The 11637-nt window shown below is 35.2% G+C and overlaps 1 protein-coding gene across 1 annotated transcript; it reads left to right on the plus strand.

Annotated features, from left to right (window-relative positions):
• The first annotated feature begins 323 nt into the window (after nucleotides 1-323).
• LOC140160560 (proton-coupled folate transporter-like) lies at nucleotides 324-9576 on the plus strand. The gene is made up of 6 exons (XM_072183804.1): nucleotides 324-651; nucleotides 1742-2407; nucleotides 2689-2823; nucleotides 3336-3419; nucleotides 3591-3750; nucleotides 8095-9576. The coding sequence occupies exons 1-6, from the start codon at nucleotides 366-368 to the stop codon at nucleotides 8195-8197; spliced, it is 1434 nt and encodes a 477-aa protein (XP_072039905.1). The 5' UTR covers nucleotides 324-365; the 3' UTR covers nucleotides 8198-9576.
• Nucleotides 9577-11637: the final 2061 nt, after the last annotated feature.

The raw sequence follows: 11637 nt of genomic DNA on the forward strand, positions 1-11637 counted from the left end.
GGGAACATACCCGTATGGTCATTTGTGTTTTAAAGTGCCTCTCCCCCGGGATAATATCCCACACAATTTAAAGTTTACATGGCTATTATAAAAGAAGCTTGCCTGTCCCCGGGCGTTCATTTTAAAGGGATTTTATTTAAATCAAGTTCAAGTTCATCTTGTGATTTCCTCTCACTCTCTCACTTTGTTTCCAGCTGAACGCTGCCTTGACCTCTATTTGGTGAATGAGCTGCAATCACATGACCGTGATATTGCCACAGTCATATGATGGCTGCAGCACAGCTCGCCTGTACTCATGGTACAATGTAGTAATTTTGCATACCTTTTCAATGGAGCTTTCTTGTCTTTAAAGGCGAACATTAAAAATGCAGTCACAGCCGCTCTCACGCAGACTCATAACAGTTGAGCCTGTAGTGTTTTGTGTCGAAGCAATCCAGGGAATTCTAATAAATTTGCGAACGGAATATATAGAATACAGACTTGCAGCGCAACACAATTATACAATACCCAATGTAGGGTCAGGCAATTCATCATGTTGGTTGAACGAAACGAATTCCACTACCAGCCATATACAGGAAGAAATAGAAGCGGACACGGCAATATGGATTTTATATATGAAAGATACATCGGTGTTTTTGCCGATAATAACAGGTTAGTCCATGCTCGTAAACTCAAAGCCCGGGTCTCAAAGTTTGATCATGAAAAAAAACCCTACCCGGGTACGTATTGTCAGTGGACCCACCTTTTTTTGTAAGAATATAAACACAACACAAAACTGTACGGCCCCTGAAATGGGGGGGCACTCCCTATCTGAAATGGCAGGGATGTGCCTCGGCCATGTTAAAAGTAGGGGCATGTCCAATTACAAAAATATGGGGTCATTCAGTACACAACCTGAAAAAAATGGGGTCATTCGGTATGAAACTTTGAAAAAAGGATGGTCATTGGGGTAACAGATTGTAAAATGGGAGTCATTGGGTACAGGATTGCCAAAAGAGTATCATTAAGTACACATAAATAAGTGCCAAACTGCGAAAAAACAACTTGGCCACCTTGGAAATTTGAGAAATCTCATTATTTCTGAAGGAGAACACAAATACCACCTAAATTTGGGAATTAAAAAGGGGGGTCATTGGGTAGCAGGAAATAGAAAAAAGGGGGTCATTGAGTACATGAATTTTGTTAAGGGGGTCATTGGGTAATAGGAAGGACCATAACACAAAAAAGGGGGTCATTGGGTACAAGCCGGTTTGAAAAAGGGATCTATCCCGAGGCACATGATGTATTAGGCCCTTCACAACTGATTTTGAGTTTACTGTTTTCCTCCCGCATCCAAAATTGAAAAATGCAAAATATTTAATTATTTTCTTTTTATTTGACATTTTCTCTGTTAAATGACATTTTAATAACATTTATTTGCTACTTTCTTACTTTGATCATCCTAACTATGATGCTGAACAAACAATGAACACCCCTACATTATCATCAATGTATAAAATCAAGCATTATTGCATAATAATTAAATCCGCAGTGCCAAAATATGCCGTTCATATTGGGCTAGCACTCGTTTCAAAATATAGAAAATAATAAGTAATTAATAATTAAAAGTTACCTCGTGCCTTTTTGAAAATCTTGAACAGTAAACTAAGATTTTAATTTGAAGGGCCTTATCATGATTATAATAATAATTATAGTTACAATACACCAAGAAACTAATCTTACTAATGATCGTTATTCACAGCAACCATCTTAGCCGCCACAAGTGATTTCATCGGTCGTAGACCCATCTTCTTCATCGGATCATTATGCCATCTTCTTGCATCCTGTCTTTTCCTCCTGGTATCCATTTTCAACTTGCCAATTTGGGTACTAATTTGCGGAGAGGTAATTCTTGGACTTGGAGGCGATAGCGTATTGATAGATGTCGTAGCGTTAGCCTACATAGTGGATATATATCGTAATGACACACAGCAACCGTTTCGCCTTGTTGTGGTATCAATGATTACATACATAGCTTTTGGAATAAGCCAAATAATTATTGGACAGATTTTACAATTAACCAATAGCTTTATAATATCATTTTCATGTGCTGTAGGACTAGCGATTTTGAATCTTTTATACGTTTGTATACCGTACTTCATACCTGAGACAATATCTGGAACGAGAGTACCAAAAGATTTGGTGAAGCAAATCTTTGTCAAATACTACAAGCTCTTCCATAAAGACCACACAAGCAACAAGAATCCTGTAGCATTGGTTGTTACATTTATAAGCGACTTCTTTTATTATTTTGTGCACGAGGCGATATTTGTTGTTATTACTATATATGGCATTGCCGCACCATTTTGCTGGACACCAACTGAAACAGGCATTTATGCAGCTATGGTAAACATGGTTCCAGCACTCAGTAAGTATGATGTATTATTTTTGTCATTAAATCTTTAAAAAGTTTCGGGCAAATCATAAAATAAACGGGTATAATTCAAAATTTTAACCAGATGGAGCAACAACATCAACAGAGCTTTGGAAAAGCTAGAAGTATAATCAGTCTTGAGAAGTAACTTTAAAAATGCAAACACATTTTGTGTTGGTTATTACATCTTCATCACTGTTCATTATAATAAACAGTAACTTTAAATATACAGTTAGAAAACGTAATTTTTAAACATAATGTATCTCTTCTAATAGGTTCGCTAGTGGCAGCCAAAATATTGTCCATATGTCTAAATAATTTTTGGATGCTTCACGTGAGTCTTATTGGTGCAATCAGTGAGCTATTGATTACAGCATGGGCACGTACCTCCGTTGTGCTCCTTTATGCAGGTATGTTGTATTTTCAAAAGTCGATTTTCAATATTTTTGTGGATATATAAATGAGGTAAAATGCAACTTGAATCCAATTTTCTTGACATGGTTCACCTGATTTTGACGAATAAATTAATTTTAGAAGAGTATAATAATTATACCCAGGTAATTATACCATAAGCATGATAAGCAGTTTTGTATTTTTAAGTAAAGTTTTGCAAAGCAACTACATATTTATCATCTGGTTTCTTCTTCTTCTCCTTTTTTTTTTTTTCCCTCTTTTCTCTTCGTTTTTAGTCTCTTCCTCTTCTATTTTATGTTTCTTTTCTCATTTTACTACCGCCTTCTTACTTCTTCTTCGTATTTTCCCCTTCTCATTCTTTTTCCTCGTTCCTCTACCACCTCCTCTTCCAATACTACACACCCTCTCCTTTCCTTCTCCCCTCCGTATCCTCTACTTATTTCCTTAAATCCAGTTTTTGGATAATACAAATGTTAGCTGAAGGACTATGTTTGTCTTTTACCTATAGCTCCAGCCGCTGGGTTTATCAGGACGTTAGCTGAAGGGATATACAAAGCACAACTTGCTACGCTAGTCAACCAAGACGAACAAGGTAAACTAGAAAATAGTGTGTCTACCTTTATGCCTCTGGAAAATAACTGCATCACACTACGAAACAGGAACGAAATGAGTTCCATCATATAGTCTACATAAATCCAGGAACAACTTTCCTATATTATGTATAAATCTAATCAACGTGTTATATTCCACCTTCCTTATGCAGGTGTTCTTTTTGGTGTCCAAGCATTGGTTGCTAGTATTGGTAAAGTATGCTCACCGATTCTCCTAAATTCAACTTACGCAGCTTTTGTGAAAATTGGTAAGCCGCAATGGACATTCTTTATGTCAGCTGGACTACTTGGAGTTCCAATGTTCTTAAATGGGTAGGTGCATGCTCGGTTTTCTTTGATAGTGTCATGTGCCCTGAGTACCTTAATCTCATCATTTAAGGGTGGTTTTAACAACTTTCGGGCTTCATAACTGCTCAATTATTAGTCTAAAGAATATAAAATGCTCATATTTGGAGAAAATCCCAAAAAACGGGTTTTTTGGCCCAAATTTTTTCGTGCAACGTAACAAAAAAATTGTTTGGCCAAAAATTTTTTAAATTAATTTTTAAAAACTAGATAAAAATATCAAAAAATCATAAAAAAGCCTGATTTTCGCCCAAATTTCAAATATTTCAAACCGTTTTTTGGGATTTTCTCCAAAAATGAGCATTTTGGCCCAAATTGGACCTCACAGATGAATTCATCAAGTCATTTCCATTCTAAAAATGTATATTTTTATATTCTTTAGACTAATAATTTAGCAGTTATAAGGCCCGAAAGTTTTCATAATTCCAAGGTTCAGACCAACCTTAAGGGCTCGGATAGCGACGTTTTCAGATATTTTTTGTGGGACCTGAGAGCACACCAGACATGTCGAATTGCATTTTGAAAACGAGAAAATGTCTTTTGATATCAAATAATTTTGATTTTGTGGAATTCGCGATATAATACACATCTTATGGCAAATGATTAAAAATTGATATTTTTGAAATTTAATAATAGATATAGATACACTTTAAGAATATTTTATTAGATTTATAAAGTTTACTTTGAGGACTATACTAAATGTAACATATAAAACAATATAACACACAGCAGTACTTAGTTCCAGTATTTGATTTAATTCCAATTTGTTTTAATAATTTGCCATCATAAAATTTGTATTATATCGGATGCGGAAATTTAAAAAAAAAATCAAAATTATTTGATATCAGAAGGATATTCCTCGTATTCAGAATGCAATTCGATATGCATGTACTTTCAGGTCTCACAAAAATTACTGTTCAAACGTTGCTATCCGATTCCTTAACTTTGTTTACAATTTAAAGCTATTTTATTAAAAATAGGAACCCCTTTCAAGTAATCATGCAAGAGTTTGTGTGTTATGACATTTTAGGGGGAACACGCAATGGTTGCAATAACAACAAGTGACGTCATTGTAGGATGTTATATGTAGGTGAAGAAGCATTTTTAGCTGAAATCATATTTTTGGCCTATTTGACCCCTCTGTTGTCTGTGACCTTTGACAACTTAAGTACCATGTGACATTGTATGATCATGGTCAGTGATGGTTGTGACCAAGTTAGGTCAAAATCGGTCAAAGCATGTCTGAGCTAGAGCAAAAAGTGCCAGAAAATTGCCAGAAAGAAAGATCGGATAGCATTACAGTACCTAGCGGCGGGTGTAAACCTCCCAGCTAGGTAATTCAGTCAAGATTTATCAATATCTTTGAAATCCCCATGGCTCAATGTGACCATTGTATTGCATGATATAGGAAAATCACTGTGACTATAATACGGTGAATGTGCCAGAATGAATGAATTCTAGTTGAGGAATGTCCAGATTTACTACTTTGGTATATAAAAGAGGGAAGCAACAGTTTTCGTGGCAGCTTTGGATTTGTTGTAGGCTTTCTAGTGTCGAGCCTACACTAGCCTGCACCCTGTTAATGAATGACACAAACCTGCTCGCAATCTGTTAATGAATTACATAGGCGGGGCTTTGTCCTTCAAGAGCGCCGAGCGAGTAAGTTGGCCAATCAGAATACCACTACCAGTCTGTTGTTATAGTCGAGGAAAATTGCCGTATGGGTGTGAAGTTGCGTACTTAGTGTATTTGTTTTCTTTTAAGCAACAACCAGAGGTGTGCAGAAATCGCCTGGTGCCAAAAAGGCACCCTTGAGCAAATTGCGTTATTGAGGTCAAAGGTCACACGTGGGGAGTAAATTTTAAAATACTTTAAAATTTTAAAAGTTATGAAATATCTTCCTTAGTCACAAGGAGTAAAAATTCCTAATTAATGATCCAATTGCAATTAAAATAGTCTTAAATTATTCGTCTTGACAAAACAAAACAAAAAAGGTATAGTTTGCTACCCAGCAAACACAAAACGTTTTCGACATCATTCGCAAAAGGTTATAAAAGGTTGTCAGAAATCGTTTAAATGTCGGGTTATATAAAGGGTATATAAAGAGTATAAATTGTTTTCATAACCTTCAAAAACATTTTTTGATAATCTACTGCTCAGCAAACAAAAATGTTTTACAGAAAACGTTTAAATGTCGGGCTATATAAAGGGTATAAAAACGTTTTAATAACATTCTAAAAATATTCTTGAAAACTTGGTACAAAACATTCTAAACAGAATGTTATTTTGGAGTTGAAAAATATTTTGCAAAAAATGTTTGCCCAAAATATTTTCAATAACGTTTTAAAAACGTTTTCATGACCTTTATATAACCCGACATTTAAATGTTATTAAAAGGTTTTGAAAAAACATTTAAAGAACATTTCTGTGTTTGCTGGGTTCAAATATTTTAACATAATGTTATTTAAGTATTGACACAATATTTTGCAAAAATGTTTGCAAAAATAGTTTACAATAACATTTTTTGAAAACATTTAAAAATATTGTTGTAGTGTGTTTTCATACAAAACGTTTTAAAACGTAATCATGACCTTTATATAACCCGACATTTTAATGTTATTAAAACGTTTTTACCTAAACCAAAAGCCAAAATATAACTTATTTAAAACGTTTTTAAAACGTTTTTGTGTTTGCTAGGTATGTGTACGGAGTCTAGATTTAATGTTATGACCTATAAACTGGCAAGGTTACATTCTCTATAGGGTTGTTGAACTAGGGTCTTGATTCATGTGTTGTATTCCAATCTTACATCACTTTTATTCATTAAAAAGGAAAACAAAAATATACAAGTCTAGATCAGTGCCCCATGTTGATGGTGGCACGCAAGACATAAGTATAAACACACACAAATACAAGACATGTTATATAAAACTTTGTATAAAAAGGCATAATATAAAATTACAATCAGAAGAGTAAAAAGAGCAGCCTAAAACAGACCAGACACCCAGATTAACAATATAAAAATATTAAATTTCTAAAAACGGTGTACAAATCCAGGAAGGCTCTTGTTTTGAATGAAAAATACTGAAAGATGAAACAATCATTCGTACAGACGAATAATTTGACACTATTTTCATTCAACTTGGAGCATTTTGTAAATTTCACCTATGACATTGTTATTGTACCCTTTGACCTATACCTCATTAATTATGCACCCTGGAGATACATGACCATTGACTTTTTTATTCCTTGGGACCAGACGAACAACTTGAGATATTTTATAACTTGATCAGAGCATTGATCAGAGCTTTTATCCCACATGTGACCTTTGACTTCAATAACTCAATTTGCTCAAACGTGTCCTTTTGGCATCCGGCAGATTCTGAATCTAAACTCCTCAACAAAATTTTGGAAAGTGTTTCTTTTTCACGCCTGAGTACACGTCTTATGAATGTAGTGGGGTCTCAGTCAGAATGTGCCAAATTGACTATTATTCTGTGCAGCAAGCTGCAATCCCATATCTTCACAATCAATCTGGAACTTCATACAATCATCCAAGATGACACAGAGCCAGGGTAGTCAACCACTACCCTACCAGCAGAATATGGGAGTAGAGAGAATGGAATGGCCTGCCATCAGCCCAGACCTCAACCCGATTGAAGACTTGCGAGCTTGGTCGTGCTGAGCGTGCCAGAGTAATGCAACCACATTGAATGACCTGCGACGAATCCTGGTTGAAGAATGGAATGCCATCCCATAGCAACGTGCGACCTGATTGGTGAGCAGCATGAGAAAGATGTGCCTGGCTCCGTATGGTTTTTTCACACGCTATTAAGGTTAAGTGACTAGTTTTATTTGAGCACAGAATAATGACCAATTTTGCACATTCTGTTTGAGACCTCACTACATTCACAAGACGTGTGTCCAGCCGTGAAAAGGGCGATTGTGTCAAATGCGATGCAACACGATATGAACATGACACAAATAATATCAGATATAGATGCTTGAAAAAACTTTCCAAACTTTTGTTGAGGAGTTTACATACCTCCGTCTTCTACTTGAAGCAAAAAAAATGCCATTAGTACGCAACTTCATTGTTATATTGGGTCTTCAATGGTCTCTATCCTCGACTATTATAATTGTGGGACGAGTGAATCAACCAATTGGGACCACACTTCCGTGTTTACGCCGAGTACGCGCTAAATAGGTAAACAATGGTCGTACGGTACATATCTGTAAGCAAGTCAAACTTGACTCTTCATGTTTGAAACATTGTTATTCAAAACACATCCTGTTTGGTTTTATTTACAGGATATTACACATAATGACAATGCGTGGAAGAGGAACTTCACGAGATGCACCGTTACTAGAGGAAGAACCAGAAACAGATGACGGACATTCTGTTAATTCTTAATGTACTTTAATACCAACAAACTGATTTTTATTTACCATAACGTTCAAATATTGAATTCAGAGATGAAACGCTGAAAAATGACATAAAACACAAATAATATGCTCTAATTATAATAGAGATAATTCCATATTAATAAGAATCGAAATCAGAAAGTGAACTGATGCAATATAATATACGTATTACTTAGTATATGATAATACGCATTACGCCCTATAGCGTTAGCGTTGTTCTTTACAAATATAGCTAAATTTCTTCACAGAATGTTCTATTCTCAGAAGTCAGATTTCTTGTTAAACCTGCCATACGTAGTAATTTGAATATTTAAACAAAATATATATTACTATAAAAGGTTACTAACACGTTTTAATATTATTCAGAAAACATTTTTGACAATTTGATGCAAAATATTCCATCATAATGAATATTATGTGTTAACAATATGATTGCGAAACTATTATTTTTTGTAATGTTTTTTCTTCATATTAAACGTTTTAAACATGTTTTCATGACCTTTATATAACCCGATATTTAAATCATTTAAAACGTTTTGACCAAAACTAAAACGCGTTTATAACACGTTGATAACGTTTTAAAAACATTTTTTGCTGGGTCAGCTGGTAACTTTCGTACTAAGTTGAACCGTGATCTTAGGTACATTTTAACATTACATTTTTACCAAGTGGACCCAATGAGGTGGGGGCTACGGGGCCACCATGCAAACATTTGACTTGGTGAGTTTAAGTGAAGTTTTGTGTTCTTCCTCATTTAATGTTAGCAGCTTTGTAACAGCGTTGTTTTTAAATTTACCTTAATTTATCTTAAGGGTCCTGGTAGCAACGTTTACTTAAACGTAAACTTTATAAATCTAATGATATGTACTTACAGTAGCTGGGATGAAAAGTCGACGATCAATAAATTGTTTGACCATTTGTGTTGAAGGTATGGATTTTCCCTCCAAAACTACAAAACTTTTTTGGGAAAAAATTGGGGTCTTTTGGGGAAAAAATTGTATATCTTCAATATGAAAGGTCAAAATTTTCAATTGATCATCGGCTTTTCATCCCAGCTACATACACTTTAAGTACATATCTTACTTTGAGGACTGTTAAATATCAAAAATTTAAAAGATATCAAATTTTAATAATTTGTCGTAAAATTTGTATTATATCGCGAATTTCAAAAAATCTAAATTATATGATATCAGAAGGACATTCCTCTTATTCAGAATGCAATTCGATATGTCTGGTGTACTCTTAGCTCCCACAAAAAATACTGTGTAAACGTTAATATCCGATTCCTTAATCATGCCATGACACATTTTCTATCTAATTTATTCTTTTTTTTATTTGTGTGACAATATAAATAACAATAAAATAAAATTTGACCTTCAACTTGATTATTTCAGTTGTAGCTCAGCGAAGCATTGAACTCTGTTAATCGACTGCAACCCAAACTCGTGACCCTGTGAATGCCATTGTCATAGCAGGGAATACATAAGTCTCATGATGGCATTTGCCACAGATATTACTGGTCTGTTTTGCAGCTTTCATGATTTATGCCGGTTGTTCAGATAAGTTCGCGTTGCCTTTTACCACTTTCCTTTACTATTAAGGCGCACGCATCCTGAAAATGCAACCCAATTCGGTCTCTTGCAGACTCGTAACAGTTGAACCTGTTGTGTTTTGTGTCGCCTTTATTCAGGGAATTCTCGTGAATTTACGAACAGAATATATAGAATATAGACTTGCAGCGCAACGCAATTATACTATACCCAATGTAGGGTCAGATAATTCATCATGTTGGCTGAACGAAACTAATTCTACCGCCAGCCACATGCAGGAAGAAATAGAAGCTGAAACGGCAATATGGATTTTGTATTTGAAAGATACGTCGGTGTTTGTACCTATCATAACAGGTCAGTCCACGCATTCATAGACAGGAAGTAATACTTCATAGCTGTGCAATAATTATCTGTTCCCTGGGATGGGCAAATTTCAAAATTGCCTTCAAAAATGCTTGCCCGCTCTCGTATTTTGAACACCAATACACCTATTCAGCAATTCTAAACTGTTGTCCAGCTTCTAAACTAAAACTGGTGTGTGTACCATGGATTTCACATGGACTCAAAGTGCGTGTAAAAGCACAACTATGATAAACACCTAGAGAGTCTTCAAGCTCTCATGATATTCTGCAAAGAACAAACTCAAGCTTCCACCTTTTATACTCCAGAAAACCCAAAATATATTAATAGATAATTCTGTCATATTACAACACTTGCTGTTGGTGATTCCCAATGATGTCATCCATTTTATATTATTGTTAGTGATTCCCCAGATGGTGCAATACACTGAACATTGTAAAGAGCAGGGAATTTCCACACAATCCAAAATCACTTGATGAATGAAAGGGAATTCCATTAAAAGGTCATCGCTCATGAAATAACTGTAATTTTGTAAACAAAGATAAATAATCAATAACAATAAACAGATAAACATCACAATAATCACATAATATTATGTAATGTGATGTAATATTATGTTAGGCCTATGCTATATAATATTATGCAAATGAATGAAAAGATATTAATCTGATATTATTGTGAACATTAAATCACCACACAGCAACCATCTTAGCCGCCGCAAGTGATTTCATCGGTCGTAGACCCATCTTCTTCATCGGATCATTATGCCATCTTCTTGCATCATGTCTCTTCCTCATGATATCCATTTTCAACTTGCCAATTTGGGTACTGGTTTGCGCAGAAGCACTTCTTGGGTTAGGAGGCGATAGCGTATTAATTCAGGTCACAGCATTAGCCTACATAGTGGATATATATCACAATGAAAAGGAGCAAAAGTTTCGCCTCGTTGTGGTAGCAATGATTTCGTACATAGCTTTTGGAATAAGCCAAATGGTTATCGGGAAGATATTACAATCAACCAATAACTTTGTACTTTCATTCTCATGTGCAGTTTGTGTAGCGACTTTGAATCTTTTATACGTTTGTATTCCGTACTTCATACCTGAGACAATATCTGGAACGAGAGTACCAAAAGATTTGGTAAAGCAAATCTTTGTCAAATACTACAAGCTCTTCCATAAAGACCACACAAGCAACAAGAATCCTGTAGCATTGGTTGTTACATTTATAAGCGACTTCTTTTATTATTTAGTCCACGCGGTGATATTTGCTGTTATTACCATATATGGTATTGCCGCACCATTTTGCTGGACGCCATCTGAAACAGGCATTTATGCAGCTATGGTAAACATGGTTCCAGCATTTTGTAAGTATGAAAGGTTCTTTTAATCATTAAATTTTAAAACAGTTTTGCTAAATACTTCTGGCTTTCTCAATGCACTGCACCGTTGATGTTGAAGAAACATAATTCACATGGCCACATCGGGGGCCTCCAAATTTTGGGGGCCCTGGGCCCTGG

The sequence above is a fragment of the Amphiura filiformis genome, chromosome 9, assembly GCF_039555335.1.
Source record: "Amphiura filiformis chromosome 9, Afil_fr2py, whole genome shotgun sequence".
Lineage (NCBI taxonomy): Eukaryota > Metazoa > Echinodermata > Ophiuroidea > Amphilepidida > Amphiuridae > Amphiura > Amphiura filiformis.